The sequence below is a fragment of the Ambystoma mexicanum genome, chromosome 8 (genome assembly GCF_040938575.1).
Source record: "Ambystoma mexicanum isolate Mex_15411 chromosome 8, UKY_AmexF1_1, whole genome shotgun sequence".
Lineage (NCBI taxonomy): Eukaryota > Metazoa > Chordata > Amphibia > Caudata > Ambystomatidae > Ambystoma > Ambystoma mexicanum.
Window position 1 is genome coordinate 44,854,609 of NC_090929.1, and position 21,345 is coordinate 44,875,953.

Sequence of the window (21,345 nt, forward strand, 5' to 3'; positions counted from 1 at the left end):
CTGTGCCAGCTCCCTCACCCTCTTACCCTCTCCAGAATCCTAGAATATCTCATACTTCCATGCATGTCAGCAAAGTAGAACTTTGTCTTCCCCTAAATAGTACGGAGACGAAAATGAATAGTTGCAATACTTTTTTTTTTAAACTTTATTTAGAAAAAGAAGAAAAGGCAATAACATATTCACAAAAAATGACATACAAATTCACAGAAACATCAAAAACAAGAGTATTTTTAGAAACAAAACCCACCCTAACCCGCAGTTCACATCTCATTACCTATAAAATCAAATTCAATACAGTTCCAAAAATGTCCCCCATATTTTTGCAAGCAAACAATTCTTACCCTGTTTCCTATATATACGTTCCTCCATAGCTGCCAAATCTCGCATTTCACTTAGCCACAATTCTTTCTCCAATGCAGCAACAGATTTCCAATTTCTAAGGATAATTTTCTTACCCACTGCAGCTCCTCTAAATAACCATTTTTTTTGGCATTGAGAGAGATCATCCAAGTTGAAATCGTTCCCCAGAATTATTGTCTCGAAATTAAAATCAATTGTCACATCCAGGATTTCTTCACAAATTACACCGACATCGTTCCAGAACCCTCGAACCTTCACACAATCCCACAACATATGCTCCATCGTACCATTCTCCTGAACACATGCCCAGCATTCCGGACCATCCCTCAAACCTCTCCTCCATAATTTTTCCGGTGTCCAATAGAACCTATTCAGGATCTTAATTTGTCTTGTCCGTTCAGTCAAACCCAAGGAACACAGTTTGACATTATCACACATCCGTGTCCAAATTTCCACAGTAATGTCCGTGCCAATTCTCCTACTCCATTCAATTCTTAGCAAATCATTGCCTTTATATTCAAGCAGAATCTGCCTGTATACCCAGCTCACTAAGCCGCCCTCATTCACCAAAGATTTCCTCATAAGAAATTCCAGATTCAGACTATTTTGAAAATCAAACACACCAACAACCAACTTCAGTTTCCTGTAGTCTGAAAACTTGAAACCTATAGAGAAATGGACTGAAGCAAAAAAGCTGCATGGCCTGCAGAAGAACACCCCGCGCGCGGATTCACAGTGAGCAGACCAGTGAGCTACCAATCACTTTGGCTCCCGAGCCCGAAACACTTTAAATCGGGGGGGGGGGGGGGGGAGTGGGGGGGTTCTCCGGGAGATGCGGCAGCAGGGCTATACACTTCTGGGTGGCGATCACAGGAGGTGAATGCACCTCCTGTGATCGCCACTGGCAGAAGCCGACCTCAGTAAAGCCGATGCACGGAGGGGACAGGCTCACTTTGCATGTTAAAGGGTCATCGCTTCAGTAAGGGGTGACCTTGGTCCTCAGCCTGTCTCGAGGCTGTGCTGCTCTTTTGAGGGTCAGTGGACCGCTCTGAGCTTCCACGTCTTTAGACAGTCCCTTCAGTGCCGGGACATTTAGATGCGACGGGCAAGTTTCCAGAGGTCGGGTGGGAATGGCATCCTCTCTTCTGCCTCTGGTGCCAATTTCGCCAGCAGCTGGCTGTGGGGGTGCGCGGCAGCCCATAGCACGAGGTGATCATCACACTGGGCCAGTGGCTGCCAGAGGGGGCGAGCAGTCCTCCCAGCCTAGAGTAGAGGCCCGGGTCTGTCTGGGGACCACGAGCCTTGAGGCTTTGCCCTCGCTGCTCCGCTAAGCTTCCCCAAAGCTATTCTAGGTTCAGGCCAGTCTATGCCTGCCGTGTGGTTGTGGGTGGTGGGGGGGGTGGGGGGGAGGCGGAAGAGGCCGCTTGCGCGGTCCCGACGCTTTGGAGACTTCAGCGAAGCGTTATATATTCATAACAGTCGGGACTGGCCTTAGCTTTAGCAGCGCCGGGACGAGGCAACACAACTCAGCCACAATGCAGAGCTCGGCAAGCCAAAGGCATTCTGGGTAAATGCATTGAAACATGCATGATGAGCGAGATTGGGTGACTAATGCGGAGATGCAGGCCTGGGCGCGGTCTACACTGCAGGCATTAACGGCAGAGAGGGAAAGTGCCCTCCCTGGCACCTGCCACCTGAAGCCAGTGTTGTCTGTAAACACACTTAGTCGGAAGACGAAGAGTAAGCGTCTTTCAGATCCATGACAGCAGCGCCCCGCGCACCAGGGGGGCACGGGCTGGTGCATGCATTATTGATGGCACACAGTGAGAGACAACGCGCTTCTAGGTGTCTGGAGGCAGAGGCGGATGCACCCTCTGCTGCACCCGCGCAACACACGGGTCCCTTAGAAGGAGCCAACTGCCTGGCACTGGCTGCGGGACGGCTTCTTTATGGCACCGCTCGCTGGCCAGGACTGGAAGAGGGCCCGTAGCCGTAGTACTGGCATTTGCCACCTCTAGCTCCCCTCGCAGAGTTCACCCTGAATGGGGGGCTACCATGCTCGAACCCTCACGCCCTGGTCCTCCCAGAAAACCCACCTACCTAGGGGAGTGAAGGGCGGGCATCCGGCACTTTCTCCTTCAATTCCCCACACCTGCAGGTGCTTTAGGTGGGGAGAGGGCCAGGGAGCACGGGGCTTGCCTCTGCGCAATGGTGCTTCTAGACGGTGCTATTTTTTATTTGGTTTGTGTGCGATATAGTGTCTAAACAAAACTTTTCACACATATAAAACTTGAAGAAACAGTGGTAACTTAATCACCCTAAGTTACCTGGGGGAATCGAGACGTGGACCCCTTGCTCACTGTGCTCAGAGAGGCACAGCTACTGATGAGGCCCAACAAGGCTGAAACGCGTGTCTGGGCTTGCTGTTGGTACTCTTGTTCAGAGAGGAATTGCCATAGCATTTCAGTGCTGACTGCCCTTGTGGGCGGGACAAAGACTGATATGCAAATGGGTATTCCTCCTTTGTGAAAAGTACAGTGAGCTAAAAGCGATGGCTGCGGACTCTCAAAGTGAGTAAAAACCACACAACAGGTTATCATGCCATGTTCTTTAGAGAGGGGCGCCTCCTACCTTACCCACTTTTTTTACACTTCATCGTAACGAATTCAGAAAAAACAGAAAAAATAACATATCATCATCACATTTCATCACAATAAAAACACATTAGTATACAATTCAACTGTTACATTACTAAAATCACATTCAAAAGTCCACTACGGAAATAGTTATGGATATCTCTCATTGGTGGCCTGGCCCCATCCATGTCACGGCCAAACCTTCCAGATGCTCCATAACCCGGGACATTCAGTACACACATATTCCAGGGTCTCCATAGCGGCACAATTCACTTTCTTTCAGAGTTTTAGATCTGGTTGGAAATAAATTCTGTTCCATTCTAAGAGCCGAGTAAACTCCCGCGTGGGGTGCTTCAAAAGATAAGGTGCTAAAACAAAACCTATGGTCGACCAATTCAAATGGTCAGTTAAACAGCTGTACCTTAATAAAACCTCCCTATTTTAAATCCAATCCCTTGTAAACAAGTTTTGTTCCGTTTTTCATGTGTATTATTTGTCATCACTGCATTCAATGTAATATATAAAGAAGCCTGTAGGGGGGGCACAACGTTCGCTCATACATCTGCAGGACCCTCCACCCAACCTGCGCTTGGAGAGGGGCCATGTCCATTTCGTGTCTAACTCCTCCTGCCAGAGGAACTGATTTGGGCAAAAACAATGACTTTCCTCAAAGCCCTGGCTTCCCGTTTGGACCAGGCTATACCTGCCTCTTGATTTTCGGCTCCAAAAATCACACATTTTGTTTGTAGAAGTTTAAAACAGGTAGAGCATAGAATCGACCACATTTTAAATCAAATTGCTGTAACTGAACGGTGCTATACAAGAATACTACAAACATGCAAACCCTGGCACTATGTAAAATGGTGGTTACTCCATTGTCCTGGCTGGGCAGTGGCTCCCTGGGCCAGACTGGGTGGTTACTCCATTGTCTTGGCTGGGCAGTGGCTCTCTGGGCCGTACTGTATGGTTACACCATTGTCCTGGCTGGGCAGTGGCTCTCTGGGCCGGACTGGGTGGTTACACCATTGTCCTGGTTGGGCAGTGGCTCCCTGGGCCTGACTGGGTGAGTGGCTCCCTGGTTCTGACTGAGAGGTTACTCCATTGTTCTGGCTGGGAATGCTAACTCCATGACATTGCGAAGACAGTGGCTTTGACCTTGGGCTGGGGCTGGGGCTGTTGCAGCAACCGGAGCGGGGCTCTGTGCACTGGCTGGTCAGTGGCTCAGAGACTTGGTACATTCTGGCACAGAGGGGACATTGTGGCTCAGGTTACTTTTCTTTCCATGATTAGGCCTTCTGTGTGTTCCCGTGCCTCCGGAAGAGTAACACATCTCCCCCCCGAGCAGGTATTCAGGACAGGTTCACCAAACTGAGCCTTTGCCCAAGAGTCAGTATTCAAAATAGTAATGTTGCCAGGATGGGACACTTTTACGCACCGCTGCTTTGAATAGCTCATCAGACAGATTCCTCAAGAAGACACGTTCATGGCCATTTTTGCAGAGAAAGCGCCCCCGGCGAGGACCCCCGTGAATCCAGCGGGGCATTTGGGGACAGCGCTTCTCATAAAATGCGCTACTGCACTGGTGCTGTTTCCTCCTGCCATCTGAAGGGCGAGGGAGGGAGGGGGGAGGGGAAGCGGAACAGGATGCTGCGGGGCTGTCTCTGCGTCGCTTGATGGAGTGTGCACAGTCCACGCACAGTCCAGTCACTCCTCGGCTAGGGTCCAGGGGCTCTGCCTGCCCCCATGAGCGAATTTAGTGACTCACATCCTGCGGCCGCTTCTAATGCAGAACAGACTCTCTAACCAAGTTACTCTCTCCGAGTGATGGTTACACATTGCATGGTACATCACACACCACGTGACATGGGGGACTTACCGACTTCCTCTCCTGCTTGACCTCCTGCACGTATCGCGTGAGCTCGGCCGTGATCTGCGAGGCCATGTTCTCGGAGACGACCTCGTGCTGCCCGGCGTAGTCGTTCATCTCGTTCAGGGTGCTCTGAAAGGCTTTGCATGACGTGTATCTGGGGGTGAAAAACACGAGTCATGTGGGGGTTCGGATCGCCCTACACACATGTCCTTCATGCAATGCAAAGTACATGGGGGCTCTCAAAGTCACACAGATGCTGGGTCTAAGATGGCACGCTACCCACCTCTGCTGTGCTGCACCCCCTATGGAATGACCTGCTGTGATACAGCCCCACAATATATGCTGCTGTGCTGCACCCCCTATGGAATGACCTCCTGTGATGAAGCCCCATAGTACATGCTGCTGTGCTGCACCGCCTATGGAATGACCTGCTGTGATGCAGTCCCATAGATAGTACACGCTGCTGTGCTGCAAGCCCCCCCCATGGAATGACCTGCTGTGATGCAGTCCCATAGATAGTACACGCTGCTGTGCTGCAAGCCCCCCCCATGGAATGACCTGCTGTGGTGCAGTCCCATAGTACATGCTGCTGTGCTGCAAGCCCCCCCCCCCCATGGAATGACCTGCTGTGATGCAGTCCCATAGATAGTACACGCTGCTGTGCTGCAAGCCCCCCCCATGGAATGACCTGCTGTGATGCAGTCCCATAGTACATGCTGCTGTGCTGCACCGCCTATGGAATGACCTCCTGTGATGCAGTCCCATAGATAGTACATGCTGCTGTGCTGCAATCCCCCCCACCCCCCAATGGAATGACCTGCTGTGGTGCAGTCCCATAGTACATGCTGCTGTGCTGAAAGCCCCCCCCCATGGAATGACCTGCTGTGGTTCAGTCCCATAGTACATGCAGCTGTGCTGCACCGCCTATGGAATGACCTGCTGTGATGCAGTCCCATAGTACACGCAGCTGTGCTGCAAGCCCCCCGCCCCCCATGGAATGACCTGCTGTGATGCAGTCCCATAGTACATGCTGCTGTGCTGCAAGCCCCCCGCTCCCCATGGAATGACCTGCTGTGATGCAGTCCCATAGTACATGCTGCTGTGCTGCAAGCCCCCCGCTCCCCATGGAATGACCTGCTGTGATGCAGTCCCATAGTACATGCTGCTGTGCTGCACCGCCTATGGAATGACCTCCTGTGATGCAGTCCCATAGATAGAACATGCTGCTGTGCTGCAAGCCCCCCCACCCCCCAATGGAATGACCTGCTGTGGTGCAGTCCCATAGTACATGCAGCTGTGCTGCAAGCCCCCCGCCCCCCATGGAATGACCTGCTGTGGTGCAGTCCCATAGTACATGCAGCTGTGCTGCAAGCCCCCCGCCCCCCATGGAATGTGATGCAGTCCCATAGTACATGCTGCTGTGCTGCACCCCCTATGGAATGACCTCCTGTGATGCAGTCCCATAGTACATGCTGCTGTGCTGCAAGCCCCCCCCGCCCCCCATGGAATGACCTGCTGTGTTGCAGCCCCATATCGTACGCTCAAAAAATAGTCATAGGCGCCTATGACTATTTTCCGACCATATTATATGATGCTGCACTGAAAGTCCCCCCCACACCTTCGCTGCAGCCCGCCCTACAGAATGCTCTGTTGTACCAATCCCACAGCATTTGCTGCTGCGCTGCAGCCCCTCCCTATGGAATGCTCAGCTGTACTGATTCCATCCCACAGCATTTGCTGCTGCAGCCCCTCCCTATGGAATGCTCTCCTGTACTGTATCCACCCCACAGCATTTTCTGCTGCACTGTAGCCCCTCCCTATGGAATGCTCTGCCGTGTTGCATCCATCCAACAGCATTTGCTTCTGCGCTGCAGCCCCTCACGATGGAATGCTCTGCTGTACGGTATCCATCCCACAGCATTTGCTGCTGTACTGCAGCCCCTCCCTATGGAATGCTCTGCGGTACTGTATCCATCCCACAGCATTTGCTGCTGCGCTGCAGCCATGCTCTACTGTGCAGCTGCAACCACTATCATGCTTTTCTATGCTTTATAGCCAACCCTATAACATGCTCTGATGTACCAAGTCACTCATATAGCATTCTCTGCAGAAACCCCAAGAATGCATACTTTCCTGGGTTGTACCCATGCCCGTAGTATGTTCTGTTGTACTGCAGCCAACTCATAGCATACTCTATGCTGCAGATACCCAGATACATACTCTGCTATGTTGCACCCATGCCTTTACCATGCTCACTTGGACAGCAGCCATCCCATAGCATCCTCTGCTGCAGCCACTCCTACCATAACCAAAAGGTGATTGGTGGAAGGTTTTGAATACATCTGAACCACTGGCACTGCTCTGGACAACCTCCCACACCACCGGTCTTTAGTCTGTCCGTGCCATTAAAAAAGGGGTCCAACCATATGCTAATCAGTCACATACTGACACCAATGGGAACAGCCCAGCCTGAACTGCTATGCTATCCGTTTTGCTGTGCTACGGCCACCCCTCTAACATGTTCCGCTGTCCTGCAGCTGCCTATAGCATGCTCGGCTGTGCTGCAGCCACTTCAAAACATGTCTGGATGTGCTTCAACAGCCTCTTAGCAAGCACTGCTGAACTGCAGTCATTCCATCATCATGCTTTGCTGGCTAAAGGCAGTGGTGTTGGTCTCATGATCAGCAAGGGCACACCATCAGCACCCCTCCCCTCTATGATTTTCCACTCTCCTCCTGGGAGCACATATCGGTGCAGCTCCTTGCTCTCAACACTCTTACCTCCTCATCTACCAGCCACCAGGAACCATCAACATCGTCTTCTATGTTCTTGACCTCGTACTTGAAACGCTGCTAGCTAATGTCCCTTCTGTTATAATGGGTGACCTCAACCTCTCCAATATGGCTAAGGCCCAGCAGCTCCAACTTGAATCTTCTCTCTCTGACAACTCACTAGTCAATCTACGTAACTTTCCAACCCACACCCAAGGCAACTCTCTCAATCTCAAATTCCTATCCCTATCAGCCACCCTGGTCTCCTCTGATCACACAACTGACCCCTCTTCCTCTGACCACCCCCACAATCACTTCATCTCCACTCCACCACCTTTCCATCCCCTATATCTATCACCAACCATAACTTAAAGCCAGACTCCAAGGTGCACATCCCTAACTAAGCAAACAGGCCTCAGTACGAGTGTGGTGGTACGGAATTAAGGGTGCCGGTAGCAACGTACCGGCACCCACTCCGGACTGCACACTACAAGTCTGCGGCCAGGGGTCGTTGCGCCCGGCAGGTCTGACCTGCCCGGTGCAATGGCACCCGCCCGCCGAGTTTTAACAGAAGCACCGGCACCGTTGGTAGCAGTGCCAGTGCTTTTGTCTCCTCACTCCCATGGAGTCCTATGGGGCGGAATGGGGATTAACATTTACAGGTGCCTAACGTCCCGATCTGCTGAGACTTGTAAGGTCCCGGTGGCACCGGGAAGTAAGGTGCCGGTAATGTGTAGAGAGTACGACGGCAACGGAAGCCGGAAGCACTGGCAGGTTTACCGCCAGACTCTTAATAAGGCCCAATATCTCTCTCCAAGCTCCTTCTCCTCCACTTGCTGACTCCACTGAACTCTATTTTACCAAATTCAACTATGCACTGTCTATCCCCTTCAATGATCACAATTACCCTGTGGGCTCTTTCCCACCTCCCACCAGCATCCTCAACCATGGGTCTGCACAGAAATCCAGCTTCTGATCAAAACAATGCGTTGCTGCTTACTCCGCTACAACTTAGATAAATCCCCCATTTTTCTCAGCGTCTATAATTACTCTCTACTGAGCCTAATGTGAGGGGTCAGAAATGGGAGACAGACAAGTAGATTGTTTTTTTACAAATAGCCATTTTATTAAACAATAAGGGTGTGGTAAACGCCTCGCTTTCCCCAACGCGGATTTCCCTGCCTGTCAAACTAAGACTAAAGAAACCACTCTGATATCAAAAGGTATCTGTCCCTCGCATTTATACATACAACACAATCATACAGGTTTCATATGGCTGTACAAACTCATCAAAATAGCAATTATATTTAAACAAACTTTATAACCAGGTTTCCTTGTAACCGGGGTCAGATCCCCTTCACCAGGATTAATGCAGGATTTTCCAAATCAAAGTTCTAAATAAGAACGTTTCTTTCACTCCATATGTTTTTCACTTGGCATTTTGATTGTCTTATTGCTAAACAAGATTTATCACTCTTCAAAAATGATTGTCCAAAGTTTCCCCAAGCTCTTGCTTGATAAACAAAAAAGTCTGTCTTCACACATCCAGTCAATATTTCAATATAACTTCTCCTCTTTGAAGAACTACTTTCACATTTCTTCTTCATAAACAACAATGTTTTGTCGGGATGGTTGTATCACATTTAATCATACACACAGTAGTGGACTTGCCACTTTCTTTCCATCACAACCTTCCACCACAATGCAGTACTTCAATATCTTCTTTCTGGTCCACTAACCTGCCTGGACTACCATGAATAATACCTTTCCTGGTATACTCGCCTGCCAGGATAAAAAATCCTACCACTACTACAAGTACTCTGTGTTGAAGCTTGCTTCAAACTTTAAAAAAGTCTGACTTTCAACAACATCAACAACATTGAGATTCACAACTTAAGAATACAATACACATTGATGCTGTTTATTCCACTGATTTGTTTGCCACATGCAATCAAGGTTTTGTTCCTCTATCCTTGATACTTTCTACAAGGAGGTGCTCTCTCCTGCCACCTTTGGGTTCATACTTTCACACCAATTACCTGCTAGTAATGTCTCTTATTTCCGTTTCTCTCTTTAGGAAAACTGTTTCCCATTTTACTTATAAGTGCCCTTCTTTGGCGTAAGCAATGCTGGTTGTTGTCTTACTCAACTATTGCCTCCTCTTTACTTTGGCAATTATGGTTATAACCTTGTTCACATATTGCCCCTGCTTTACTTTGGCAATAATGGTTATAGTCTTTCTGCAATTTTGTCCTCTCTTTACTTTGGCAATGGTGGTTACAGTCTTGCTTAAATATTGCCCCCTCTTTACTTTGGTAATGATGGTTGCATACTTTCCCCTTTCGCTGCCTCTCAATATGAGTATCACGCCAACATTGCTTTCTTTTTTTATCAGTTCGGTACTAAAAATACTTGCGAGGGGCCAGCGGTCTACTGCGGGGCGCCCCAGGGTCACCTAACAAAGGCTTACTGGTCTCTCCCTGGGTGTGTCCGCTCGACCCACTGCAACTTCTTCTCTTGTCGGCACTTGAGCTTATGACAGCTCCGATTGCACTCCCTTGGCCTGCACCTTTCGGAAAGGGAGCCCGTCTTGTGCCTCGCATACTCTGGTGCTCACCGTTAGGAAAGATTTCATATTGTACGTAATAGTCCCTCCATGTGGCAACCCCCAAACTTTTTGCTGCTGTTTTACACCCTGATCTAGACTTTGCCAGAGAAGCACAGCCTTCCGCCGTACTCCTCTGGGCTTTCGCATAATTCTTATGGGGAAACTGACATGCCCTTAAAACAGTCAGTACTGGGAGACTTTGTTTCCCTTAGTCCTTTCCTCATGTTGCAGCTTTTGTGCAACATGAAACAAGAGTGCACTGTAACTTACTTTACCGCGCTCTTGGGTCTCTAGTCATTCCAAAGGCCCTAGAAACTCTCGCTGGACTTATTATGAACTGTGCAAGTGTGTCACAGACAGGACTGGTGGCAGCCATCGTTTCTCTTGTGTTTTGAACCCTTTTTCGCCATGTTATCTGCGCTTATCTTGCTCCTTCACCTTCCCCAGGTCGAGCCGACCCGGGTTAGTCCTTATTTGGTCATGCACTTTCCCGCGAAACCCAATGCTTTCGTGGGCTTCTGCATGCCTTGTGTGTGCCTCCAGGATTTGGGCTGGGATGTCTGTTCCCAATACACATCCTGGGTGCCAGAGAGTCTGGAGTGTCCTGAATGCCTGGGACCACCATGGTCCGTGATAGGTCCACGTATGGTGTGAGTGTTTGTGAGCAGATCTCCCATTAGGTCCTCTCCATTTTGGCGCGACGGGAACTTTGGATAAGAGGAGGCTGGAAACACCACTACCATGTCGATCTCCTGAGTTCACACCGAACAAGGGATAAGGAGCCAAGTATCCTGCAACAAGAAGCTGAGTCGAGGAACCGCTGGTCGACCCACTGAAGGTTTGGCACCCTGAACTTCGGTCGTCCTGCGAGACCCCTCTGCATCTGATCGAAGGCGCTTCGACCCATTGGAATAGTGGGATCAACTATTCCCGGCACCTTCATCAAGCCCTGCAAGTAAGCCTCTTCGGAAGTGTCCCAGGCCGTTTTGCTCTGTCACCGCCGCCGTTTCGGGGAAGCCCTCGAAACTTGGTCTACTGCTTGCTCTGCGTCCACGGCACCCTCACACCGAATTTCGTACACTTGGCATTCCCAGGTCTAAAGTGAGACAAGTGCGCCCGGACCAGAGTAAACGCGGTTGCCGTGTTGCCCTGCTGTGGTAACAACCTGTGCACTTTCGCTGCATTTGGGACACCCTCGACCCTGCATCCTGCTACACGGAATCTACACGGTATCGAGACGTCCTGATTATCGCATCTGAACCTGCCAGCAACGTGAAATGAACTGGAGGAGTCTGGGTCTGCCTGCGTCGGGGACCGGTGAGTAGTCCATACCCTAACCGGTGCCCCTCGCGCAGGAGCCCGTTTCTTCTCTACCGCTGTTGCAAATAGCGACTCTATCCCGCACTCTCACCCTGCCTCTGCCCACAAGTGGAGGCCTTGCTTGAGTAGTGGGGACTTGTTCTGCATCGCTTCACTCACCTTCCTAACTGCCTGAGACCCTTGAAGAGACCCTACTTTATCCATTGGCACAAGCGCGTGCAGGTACTTTTGAGCATAAGGCTCCTCTCTTCGTAGGGCTCGGATTTCCTCCTAGTTAGGTGTATTTCCGATGTCGAACTCGGACTAATGATTACTTGTACTGCCTGTTTTCCCCCCATCTAGGTGGTCTACATATTACGTGCTCCTAATTTCTTAGACCACTCGGTCTTGTATATATATTTTATTGATTGTGATGTGTTGGTTTACTTTAGTATTATTGTGATTATTTGCTATGGTCGATGTTACAAAGGCCTTGTAATAAATGTGTCTATATTTTTAATATAACACCTGTCTGGAGTAATTTGTAAGTGTCCTTGCTTTGTGTGCTCATTCAGGTCTTTCAGTCACCCTCACCCCTCTTGAGACTTAGTCTTGATCGCCGCCATCGCTACCCTGATTGGTCTGGCTTGTCCAGAGGTTACCCTGTTCCAAGAAACTAGGCTGGCCTTCTGAACCTCTGCCCCGCCAGGTCCGAGTTCAGAAATCCATCTTAACACTCACCAGCCACCCGAGTAGGGCACAGAATAAGGAGAGCTTCTCTCTCCCAAGGGACAGCCGGTCAGCACCGCTTCCCGCTGCGTGACCTCTACACTTCAGGTTTGCGACTCCTACGACTCTCAGGATCATAATCTGCTGCAAATACAGCAGTGGATCCAGCGTCTTTGTTTCTCTGCCTCTGCTACTCCCACTGCTGCTGACTACTTGTTCTTATGACCTGCACCTGAAGGGGCTTTAAATATTTTAAAGTCCCACTCAGGTGTGGGTCATTAGAACTGCTAGACTGTATACTGCAGTTCTTTACCTCTGAGCCCCACTTCCTCGTCACAGTACCTACAGCATTATGGGACTTGAAATCCCTTATGTTCTGGTTCCTTTTTATACCAAATGACTCCCTTTACAATAATGGCCTACTGGGATCATTAGGGAAGTTGGCTAGAGGATTCTCCCAATTCATCTGCCCCAAGTCTCCGCCCCAAGTCCCCGCCCCAAGTCCAAGCCTGGTATTAAACAGCCACGTCATATGTCTCCTAAAGAAACAAAGTGCTATTGCCAGCAACCTCACATTCTACGGATCAATCTCGCCTTCCTTACAATTCTAATATCCTTCACATGGAGGTCTTTAACCACATAGTTTACTCACTTGCTGCCAACCTCCAACCTCTATTATGGTCCAAACACTCCACAGAGACTGTTTGTTTGTTTGTTTGTTTGTTTATTTATTTGTATGGCGCACCTTACCCAGGGGCAACAGGGCGCAGGCACAAGATAATTCGAAGCTTACAATGTTGCAGAAATATACACTTTGAAGTAGTAATAAAAATAATCAGAATTACAGGAATAAGAAATATACAAATCTTCATACATACAAAGTCAATATCTATGCAGGGGTAAATCTACAGATATGTACAGGGCTGTTAGAGGCGGGTAATCCTGAAAAAAAAATATTCAGGATTACAGGAATAAGAGGTATACAAATCTTCAAACGTAAAAAGTCAATATCTATACAGGAGGTAAGTGTACAGATGTGTGCAGGGCTGTTAGAGGCGAGGGCAGAATCACGAACAAAAGTATCACTATCTATACATATGTGTAGAAAGTGCAGCTAAATACAAGGGTTATTGGAGTTAAGGTGACTGATGAGGTGTCTTCTAAGGTGCAAGTATGGTTGGTCAGCTCTTAGGTTGTGTGGCAGAGAGTTCCAGAGCGTGGCAGCTTTCACCGGGAAACTGTTCCCACCAATGGTGGAGAGTTTGAATCTGGGAATTATCAGACGGTTAGAATTGATAGTTCTTGTTTGTCGGATGGAGGACTTTCTCTTTACCTTGTCCATCAGATAACTGGGGGCGGCATTGTTGAGGGCTTTATGGGTTAGGGAGGCCAACTTTAGTTTGATTTTGTTGTCTGTAGAGAGCCATTTCTGTTGGCGTCTAGTGGTTGATATATGATCTCTCTTGTTAATGCAGAGGGCAGCTCTCAAGGCATTGTTTTGTAAGATTTGGAGCCTGTGGATAATGGCTTTGTTAGCACCGCTATAGAGGGCATTACAATAATCAAGCCTAGATAGTATGAGTGCTCTTGCCAGGATCAGGCAGCTGTCATTGGATAGGAATGGTCTGCCTGCCCTTATTAATTTGCAAGTGTACGCAGTGGTAGATGCTAGTGAGTTGACCTGTTTAGTGAATGACATAGTGGCATCCAGATAAAAGCCAAGGGTTTTTACTTCCCTGGATACTCTGATGAGATTGCCATCTATGTTGAATTCGGCATATTCAAGGCCTAGTTTGTTGATATTAGCAGGTGTACCTAAGATGATGAGCTCTGTCTTGTCATCATTCAGGCATAGACCATGGGATGCCATCCATGCCTGAATGATGAGATATACCCTATTCACCAACTCTCTGTCCTTACTGTGATCCCCTGAAAGTGGGAGGAGAATCTGAGTGTCATCAGCATAGTTAGTGTAGGTGACACCCAGATGGTCCAGATCGTCGAACAGGGGTTTGGTGAAGATGTTATATAGTGTGGGGGAGACGCATGAGCCCTGCGGGACTCCGCAAGTGATAGGAGAGGGGTCTGCTGCTGCTGAAGGGGAGAAGACTCTCATAGTTCTCTCACTCAGAAAGGATTCAATCCATTTGATAGCTTCTGGGGAGAAATGAGCAGCTGAGTCAAGGTGTCTGCAGAGGACCTTGTGGTCGACGAGGTCGAAAGCCGCGGAGAGGTCGAGTAAGAGGAGGAGTGCTGTCTTGCCCTTGTCCCTCAGATCATCAATTTGGGTTTTCAGATCGATGAGGGCTGTTTCCGTGCCGTGTAATGGGCGGAAACCTGATTGTCTGGCGCCTAGTAGCTTGTGTAGTTCTAGGTATTTTTGAATCTGGACATAGGCCACTTTGTCCAAGATTTTCAGTAGGAAGGGTACCGTTGTGATGGGTCGGTAGTTGGTGGGGATGAGGGGATCAAGCGTCTGTTTTTTGAGGAGGGGGAGCACCCAAGATTGTTTTAAGTTGGAAGGGATACTGCCTGAGGAGAAAGAGGCGTTTATAAGTTTAGAGATAAAGGGCGACAGGTCTCTGGCTGCGTCCTTTATTATGTGTGCAGGGCAGATATCGCCTTTACAGTTTGATGGTTTAAGAGAGGATGATTTTCTCAACCTCAAGGGTGGTGGTTTTAGAGAAGGTGAATGAGTTAGTGTGTGTACTTGGTGAGGCTTTGGGCGGAGATGTGGGAGGGTTAGTGAGGTTTAGGGAGTCTTTTTTTAGTTGAATTTTATTTTGTAGGGTGTTTATTTTATTTGCTAGTGCTTGTTGGATGTCTGTGCACCAGGTCTGGTTCTTAGTGCAGGTGTCGGGTGTGGCAATGGGTGACTCAAGTTCCTTCAGTATGGAGAAGAGCTCCTTCATACTTGAGTTGGAGTTGGCAATGCGGATGTTATAGGAATTCCGTTTAGCTAAGCAGATTTCAGCTTTGTAATGACGAGAAATCGTGTCCAGGATGGCTTTCTTTTCACTGGAGGGGCATAGTTTCCAATCAGCTTCACATTTTTGCTTTTTAGGCAGAGGGCTTTGAGTTCGGGTGTGTACCATTTGTTTAAATGGGTTTTAGGCTTGCTGGTGCGAAGTTTGAGTGGGGCAATTTTGTCCATGGTAGTTAACATGATTTTATTATATTCGTGAACTAGTGTGCTGGGATCTAGATTGTCTGGCAATGCGTTTAGGGTTGGAAGGATAGCTGGGATGATTTTTTCTATTGAGATATTTTTCTTGTTTCTTGTGAGGCAGGGTGGTGCCAGTGACACGGTTGTGGTAGGTGATCTAGAGGTCAGTAGGTTAAATGAGACCAGCGAATGGTCGGTCCAAGGTAGTGGTGTGGTGGCGGAGATGACCGCTGAGCAATTAGCATCAGCAACCCAATCTAGGGTTCTACCCTTCAGGTGGGTGGGTAGGTTGACTTTTTGTGAGAGTCCGAGTGATGAGATCGTATTGGCTATGGTAGAGGCATGTATGTCTGCTGGGTCGTTGAACCCTAAGTTAAGGTCCCCTAGTAGCAGTAGTTGTGAAGTGGTTTTCGCATTGTTAGAAATTAGGTTATGTAGATCTTCCTCGAAGGTTCCGAGTGGACCTGGTGGTCTGTAGATCAGGTGGATAGTGAGGGATTGGGTATTATTTATGGGGAGTTTGGCGGTGAGGGATTCACACGATTGCAGAGTTTGGGTCGGGGCTAGTCTGAGAGCTAAGCTTACTTTAGATATGATGGCGATGCCACCGCCCCGGTTACCTACCCGGTCCTGCCTAGATATAGTGTAGCCGTCTGGGATGGCCAGCATTAAAGATGGGCCTGCTGCATTGTGGAGCCACGTTTCAGTTAGAGCAATAAAGTCTAATTTATCTTTGATAATTAGGTCTGCAATATCAAGGGCATGTGCGACCAATGATCTGGTATTGAGGAGAGCTCCTTTGTAGGAGTGTACATCCGTTTTTACCGAGCTGTTTGTATGAATGATAGGTTTGGACTTGGTTGTGGGGATAGTGGTGCCTTTGGTAGAACTTTTGGCTTCGCATTTGGAATCAGACAGGAATCTTCGGGGCGGCTCATAAAGTTTAGAGAGTCTAGCGCGAAGTTTGTTGTTTCTTTCGGTGGTAGTGCAGGGGTGGGAGGCAAAAGTTGTAGGTCCTGACTTGCAATGATATCTTGGGTAGGAAGGGTCAGGATAGTACCTAGTTGTGTAGGGGTCGTTGGTGAGACTAGTGCCTGGCTGGGGAGGGGGGGTTCCTGAGTCAGTATCCTGGATGGGAATGTCTGGGGATGCGGGCGAGGCCATTGCATAGAAGATGAGTAATATAGTTAGCATTTTCTGCAGTACTGCGCTGGCGTTGTGTGAGCAGAGTGGGAGTAGCAATGTAGGTGTTATCTGAGAGATTGGGTAGGCAGGGCGAGAAGCAATACAAACACGTACAGTTCAATTCGGGCAGGGCAGTAAAAGTGCAGTATGCAGATAGGGCAGTGACATCTAGATTCAGTTTGTGATCAGGGGGTGAACTTTGGATTGCGGTAGGAGCTCTGTGGGCTCTGGGAGGACAAAGGTGGCTTTGTAAACAGAATATGCGCATGAATAGTGGTAGGCAGCAAATATGCGGTGGGGTAGCACCTAGATTCAAAATAGCACAATTTGGTAAAAATGCAATGGGGTAACACCTAACTTCAAATAGCACAATTTGGCAAAAATGCAATGGGGTAACACCTAACTTCAAATAGCACAATTTGGTAAAAATGCAATAGGGTAACATCTAACCTCAAATAGCACAATTTGGCAAAAATGCAATGGGGTAACACCTAACTTCAAATAGCACAATTTGGCAAAAATGCAATGGGGTAACACCTAACAGTCCTGTGGTGCACACGGGTTATGCACTTTGGTTACTAATTCCTGGGGTGTCACAGACACGCATAGTGCTGGAGACAATGGGTAGCTGGGAGTAGTGCAATAGTGTTGGCCAAAAGTTACCTGGAATAAGATGGGCATAGGGTATGGCAGACGGCAGAATCAGGCATAAACAGGCACAGAAACAGGTGGCAGGTGGCAGCGTTGGCTTACCTGGAGCGGTAAGGGCAGAGTTCCTGGCCCCTGGCTCCTATGGCTCCAAACAGGCACCCAACAGGCCTTAGCATGGCCTTCGTAGGAGCCGCCGGCACATCCGCCTGCCGGCGGATGTAAGGAGCTGGATATGCGAGGCTTAGCCTCGTTGTGGCGCCGCGATGCGCCCGGCATGCGGGGGACAGGAAGGAAGTAGGACAAGGCCAGGCAGGCCTTCGTTGCAGCTTACCAGCTGTTTCAGGGATCCAGCGATGGGGAAGGGCTCCTGCCCTCTTCCCTTGGATGGGACGACGAAGTGGGGGCCAGACAGGCACCCAACAGGCCTTAGTATGGCCTTCGTAGGAGCCGCCGGCACATCCGCCTGCCGGCGGATGTAAGGAGCTGGATATGCGAGGCTTAGCCTCGTTGTGGCGCCGCGATTTGCTACCCATCAATATAACCTCTTCTCCATTCTCATCCTTCAGATGTTTGCTCTGCCTTTGACACTGGATTATACCTCCCCCTCTCAAACTCTTTTCCTGACTGGCGTCATGGACAACTGTGCATCCTCCGATCTCTCCGACTGCTCCTTCTCCATCACCTGGGACTCCAGCAGCACCTCCCTGAAACCCACTCCCATATGTGTACCTCCAAGGATCAGTCCAAGGGATACTTCTCCTCACCCTATACGCTTCCACACTCAAAGTGATTTTATTCTTTGACTTGAAGTATCACGTTTTCATTGATGATACTCAAGACATTCTTCTCCTTCCTTTCCTTTATTCCTGCAATCTCTGACAGCATGACCAACTGCTTAACTGCCATTTGACACAGAATGGTGCCATGCTTCCTCAAGCTAAAGTCTTCAAAGACGGAAGTCATCATACGCCCTGCCTTCAACACCAACCCCATTCTCCCCTCTCCCATCTATTCCACCCTGTCCTCCTCAGCAATTGCTGCAACCTGGGTGTTTTCTTTGACCGTGGCCTTAGACTCTACCAGTTCATCATGCCGACTGGCTACACAGCCAGACTAAACATACTAAACATTAAAACAATCCACACACAGCTCATGCACCATTCGACTTCAAGCTTTCTCTACTCATGTGCCCAACAAAGTGGACTACTGCACAAGCCCATTTCTTGATCTACCCGTCTACTCTTTTCCTCTCCTCAACCAAGTCATCAACCTTTCAACACATACACCTTTGAATCTACCCAGAGCGAGTGACACAGAGAAGTGTTTTTTTGAGTCTGCCCTATAGAGGACCCCACTTTTTTCTTTCCCTTTCCCATCTTTACTAGGCCCTTCGTGAAGGCTCTGAAAGCTGCTTTGAATGCAAATGGCAGATATCACAGTTGGTGACTTCCCCTACTGAAATAATACAGATCGTCAGTCCTCTACTGGGATTACAATAGGAACATAAGACTTCTAAAGAGGCATTGATCACATTGAACAGCCCCGATGAAACACTGCCAAAATCGGAGGACGGTGTCCGTGGCTATAAACAGATTTAATTCCAGGATCAAGAACTGGGTTGAGACTACCACTCTGATAACTATAAAATATTACCCTTAATTTTCCCGGCCCAACTTTAGATGTAGAGTTGGATTTTCTTGCTGACAGGGGAACTGGTGGCAGAGCGACTGAATAACCCTGTTTGATGATTGAAAGGACACAGATGACCTGGGCTATTTGAGTCCACTGATGGCAATAAGAGAAAACTGCTACTTACTGCAGAGGAATGCTTATCGATGGCAGGAGAAGGTGCAAACACATCTCGAAGTCAAACAGGCTTCTTCGATGCGTACATACTAAGAAGCATGGGGTTGCAGATTTTGGCTTGGAACAGAAACCTAAGCAGCGGAGTTGTTGTATTTGGCCTTTACCATCTGCAGGCCTTAAATTAATTGAAAGCCGGGGAAGGTTGGTACATACTTTTAGCCTTCAAGTTTGAAATCCAACTGAAAGACTTTGAAGATACCATCCCCGTTTTACATTTTCTTAGATACTTTGTCCATAGGAGGTGCAAAAGGTATCTTGCCAGCAAAAGAAAGGTCAAGAACTTTGCCCTGGATGATTTGGTGTAAAGCCAACATGCCTCGCCAAGCATGCCTACTCATTTCGACCACAGAGTTCATTGTTTTGGAAGGAGTGCATCATGTCCTTGTTAACTTAATGCAATGTAACCCTGTCCTTCTGTAAGCCGAAGGGAAACTCCCATAATGCATCAGCAGGGGAAAAGTTTGCAAACATATCCCAATTTCGCAAATGCTAGCAGGGCATACGTGTGGCAGCTGTGAGGAACCTTAGGGAGTCCTTACTTCTTTTCCCCGGGCATCCTCTGCTCAGGTGGCCAGGAAAAGGCCATCGCTTTTGGATCCCGACCCTGGGGGTGGATATGCGAGGGAGGATGTCTTTGGGTGAGACATGGTATCCCCCTTTCCCTTGTCAAAGTAAATCCAAAGTTCCTCCGCCTTTGTAGGCTATTGTCAGCCCTTGACTCTTTATTCTGGCCAAAACGTCCCACAGTCCTTTTATTTTAAGACTAGGATGAGGAGGAAACTAGGAATTATGCACACTCCCCTGCATTCACACCACTTTTCACACCACTTTGGTACTGAGACGAAGAAGATGGCTCTTGAGGAGTTCAACTACAATAGCCAGGCATGTCCTACTAATCAGCTGCACCAAAGTCAGGCAATCAATGTGGAGAACTTGCACCTGCAGCCTGTTAACAAGCCTCAGGTGTATAAGAGTGAGAGGGAGAGACAGTATATGAGGAAGGAGCTGGCGAAGGGCGCGGCGTATGGAGATGGAGCAGGCTGGCTAGAGGGAAGCCGTGTCAAGCAGGAGTGCGAGGGAACGCTGGGGCCAAGACTGGCCGTGAGAGGTTTGAGACTCCTGACATTCCTCCTCCCCGGTGCCCACAACAAATGCTGTGGGGCAACAAAGCTTCCAAGGTGTTTCCGGCTTCTGAGAGAGCGAGAGAGGCTCTTGACAGCTCCCACCGTGGAAGAGCAGGGCTGTGAAGTGACTAGAACAGCGAGTGCTGCTCGCTGGGGAGTACACAGGAAAGCAGAGAAAAGAAGAGTAAACAGAGAAGCCTGGAGGTGCGAACAAATACCAGCGAGTTCAGAAAAGGGAACACTCATACCAGGGCACTATAGGGCTGGGAAACGACGTACCTGAATGCCAACAAACAATCTAATTGCACACGCTACGGAAGGTTAAATAAAATGACTGTGAATAAGGAACAAGCTACCAAGTATAAGTACTTTTGAAAGGTGACACGATCCCTACTGAATATTAAACTAAAGGTTACATTGAGTATGTTTTGTATACGGCAACAAAGCAAAACAAGTACTGAACCATATCAGCATTTATGAATGAAGTGAAAATAAGATGAAGTGAAACCAAGGCGGTGAGAAGGGCTAAACTACCACAATTGTGAATTGTATGAGATACAAGTTGTGGCAAAGTCAAAAAGACTGCTAAGAAGAGATACAAGAGTCCACAGGACTACAAATTGGGAGAGAACAACCTGTGTTGGCTAGAATCTGAAGAATACAGAAGTAGAGCAAAGTGCTCAGGGTTATCGGTCGCGTAACCTGTGATCGGTGGACCGTGTGGTCCGACAACAGTGCCTAGACCGAGTGGCCCACTGAGAATGATCAAGAAGTTGAACTGATACTATTTTGAGAGCCATAGGATTTGAACTGACTTATGGGTTTTTGCCAGCTGAAAGAGTCGGCGTCCTGGGGAAGGATCCCCCGAGACTTTATGAACTGTGTTGAACCTTGGGGAAGGGAACCCCGAGGTCTCTGTGGCACTATTCTGAACTGGAGGAAAGGTGTGCTGACCATAAGCAGAGAGCTGGAAGAAGCTCTGAACTTTATTTTGAACACCATTTATTTTGTTGTTGACATCCATACACATTGTATAGATTTAGTTGTGAGGACAAGTATAGATTTTGGACACAGACTGAC

At 48.6% G+C, this 21,345-nt stretch overlaps 1 protein-coding gene across 15 annotated transcripts in view; it reads right to left on the bottom strand.

Annotated features, from left to right (window-relative positions):
* FNBP1 (formin binding protein 1) overlaps positions 1–21,345 on the bottom strand; it is a 1,284,153-nt gene that overhangs the window by 866,133 nt on the left and 396,675 nt on the right. For all 15 annotated transcript variants that reach the window (XM_069609253.1, XM_069609251.1, XM_069609250.1 and 12 more), the window contains exon 4: positions 4,873–5,020. In XM_069609253.1, the coding sequence (XP_069465354.1) occupies positions 4,873–5,020 (148 nt within the window). The remainder of the gene's footprint in view (positions 1–4,872; positions 5,021–21,345) is intronic.